Raw genomic sequence first — 2,206 nt, 5'->3', positions numbered from 1 at the left:
AATACGAATATCTCAAATAAAATTGTATTTTTACTGGTATATGATTTACGCTGTATATGTACACCGACAATAAATGTAGTTTGATATTTCTGATTCATATTTACATTTAAAGGTGGTGTTTTATTCGCTACTTTTAATTGTTGTGCTCTATTATTTTACATTATACTATATATATATATCAATAATATAAATTTATCTTTTAAATGTATATTAATTAGGCTTTTACTGAAATACAATACATAATTCAACCATTAATACATGGATAATTAATATACAGCTGTTTTTATAGTACTATTATTATATACCAATAATTCATAAAAATCTATTAAAATAAATATTTTCCTCAAAAGAAAACCAAAATTAGATTAACCGTTATATCCCGCCTCCTTCTCTCTCTCCATCTTCGTTTTCGCTGTCCCTCATCTTTCTCTCTCTTCCATTCCCCCATCTCCCCCCTCTCTCTCTCCTCTTCAATTGCTGATAATTGGGGGATCACACAAAAAAAATCAAAATCAAGTCAAGAGAGTCAGGCAAATGGAAAGAGAAAGGGATTTCTCTTTCCAAATTTCATGATTGTTATCACTTGAAATGTTTGTTTGTTTGTCTCCATTTGTCGACTTGGCCTCAAGAATCCTATGTCGTGTGCCCTAACCCTAATGTGAATCTGGAATTCCTGCCTCGGTTTCGAAGAATCAATCGACGTTGGGACCAAATCCCTGGGTCCCCTCCCCGTTGATTCGTGAAATCTTCGAGGCTCCGTTGGATTTTCAATCCCTAATTTTTCAAATTAGGATTCTGTGATTGCCCCCAATTTCTCCCCCATTTCAGATTTGAATAAATTTCCTTTTTTTTGTTTTTTTTCCCCTTCTTCTTTTGGGTTGATTTGTGGCGTTCGAATTGAATCCGAATGCAAGGAGAGCGTCAAGGAGCCGCCTTTGAAGAAATTGTGCATTTGTATGGATTCTCCATTGTTGACTTTGGTCGTTGCTATTTTCTTCGGATTTTTCAGCCTCATTGTTGAATCTCAAGGAAATGTGAAGCCCCCACCGCCGCCATTTTATCCTCCTCCCCCATCTCCGCGGCCGCCTCCCCCATCCCCATCCCCGCCGCCTCCACCCCGATCCTCGCCTCCGCCGCCAAAATCTCCACCTCCGCGTCAACCACCACCGCCTCCATCCCCTTCACGACCACCACCACCTCCTTCCTCTCCACGCCCACCACCACCTCCTTCCTCTCCACGCCCACCACCACCTCCTTCCTCTCCACGCCCACCTCCGCCGCCACGAAAACGCCTGAACCCGCCCCCTCCACCGTGGCGCCGCGATCATGAGCAACACCGCAGGCGTTCGAGCCCTCCACCACCGAAGAGAGAGAAGCTCAACACGGGGAAGAAAGTCGGGCTGATGTTCATTGGAGTTGCCGCGATCTTGCAAGTTTGCGTCGTCTCGTTCGTGTTGATCAGTAGAAGGCAACTTTTGAAGGCTGAAACTGTTGATTGAATGGATAAGAAGTCTGCAATAGCGATTTTTTGTTCAATAGCAGGATTTTTTTGTTCATGATTTGATTTTTTCTTCGTGGAGCGTTACTGATCTGGGTGGATTAAGATTCTTTATTTATGGATTGAGAGAGAATGGGACTGAATTGATGGAACTTTGGTGTCTGCATTGTAAATGGGTAACTCTTTTTTTTTCTTTTTTTCTTTTGGCATTCGGTTTCTTACTCGTTTATTCCTTTTTGCAAGAAATTGTATAGTTTATCAGATCATAATTTTACTGAGCCATTCGTTCCATTCATTTTTGGCCCTCTTTTCCTTGACATTATACAGTAAATATATTGCAAGTGGTGTTATCTTGCAGTCATATGATCGCATCTGTCTGATTTTCTTTCTCTTATGTTCATTTCTTGCAAGATTTGGTATAGTTTATTGATTGAAGCTTAATTGATCGGTCATTCAATGCTCATTTTTGTCGTTGCCCTTGACATTATACATGTATATATATTGGCTTTGTGTTCTTGATATGGACTAACTTGTATCAATCTATTGAAATAAGTCGAGGAAGTTGTAATTGCTGCAATATAAGTTTATGATTGTGTACCATTTCTTTGTATCTATCTGATTTATGTTCTGCATCCCATATATCTGATTTATGTTCTGCTCAATCCTGGCACTCATTTTCTTACTCCTCTATTGATTTTTTATTAAAAA

The 2,206-nt window shown here is 39.7% G+C and overlaps 1 protein-coding gene across 1 annotated transcript; it reads left to right on the top strand.

The window, feature by feature from the left end:
* The first annotated feature begins 372 nt into the window (after nucleotides 1–372).
* Nucleotides 373–1,859, top strand: LOC131013118 (leucine-rich repeat extensin-like protein 3). The gene has a single exon (XM_057941131.1). It carries the CDS (start codon nucleotides 957–959, stop codon nucleotides 1,497–1,499), a length of 543 nt encoding a protein of 180 aa, XP_057797114.1. The 5' UTR covers nucleotides 373–956; the 3' UTR covers nucleotides 1,500–1,859.
* Nucleotides 1,860–2,206: the final 347 nt, after the last annotated feature.

Source organism: Salvia miltiorrhiza, chromosome 2, assembly GCF_028751815.1.
Source record: "Salvia miltiorrhiza cultivar Shanhuang (shh) chromosome 2, IMPLAD_Smil_shh, whole genome shotgun sequence".
Classification (NCBI taxonomy): domain Eukaryota; kingdom Viridiplantae; phylum Streptophyta; class Magnoliopsida; order Lamiales; family Lamiaceae; genus Salvia; species Salvia miltiorrhiza.
Note: the sequence above shows the minus strand (reverse complement) of the source record. Positions and strands in the feature narration are given on the sequence as shown.

Coding starts and splice junctions, on each gene's coding strand:
- LOC131013118 (XM_057941131.1), top strand. CDS start 957: ATGGATTCTCCATTGTTGACTTTGGTCGTTGCTATTTTCTTCGGATTT.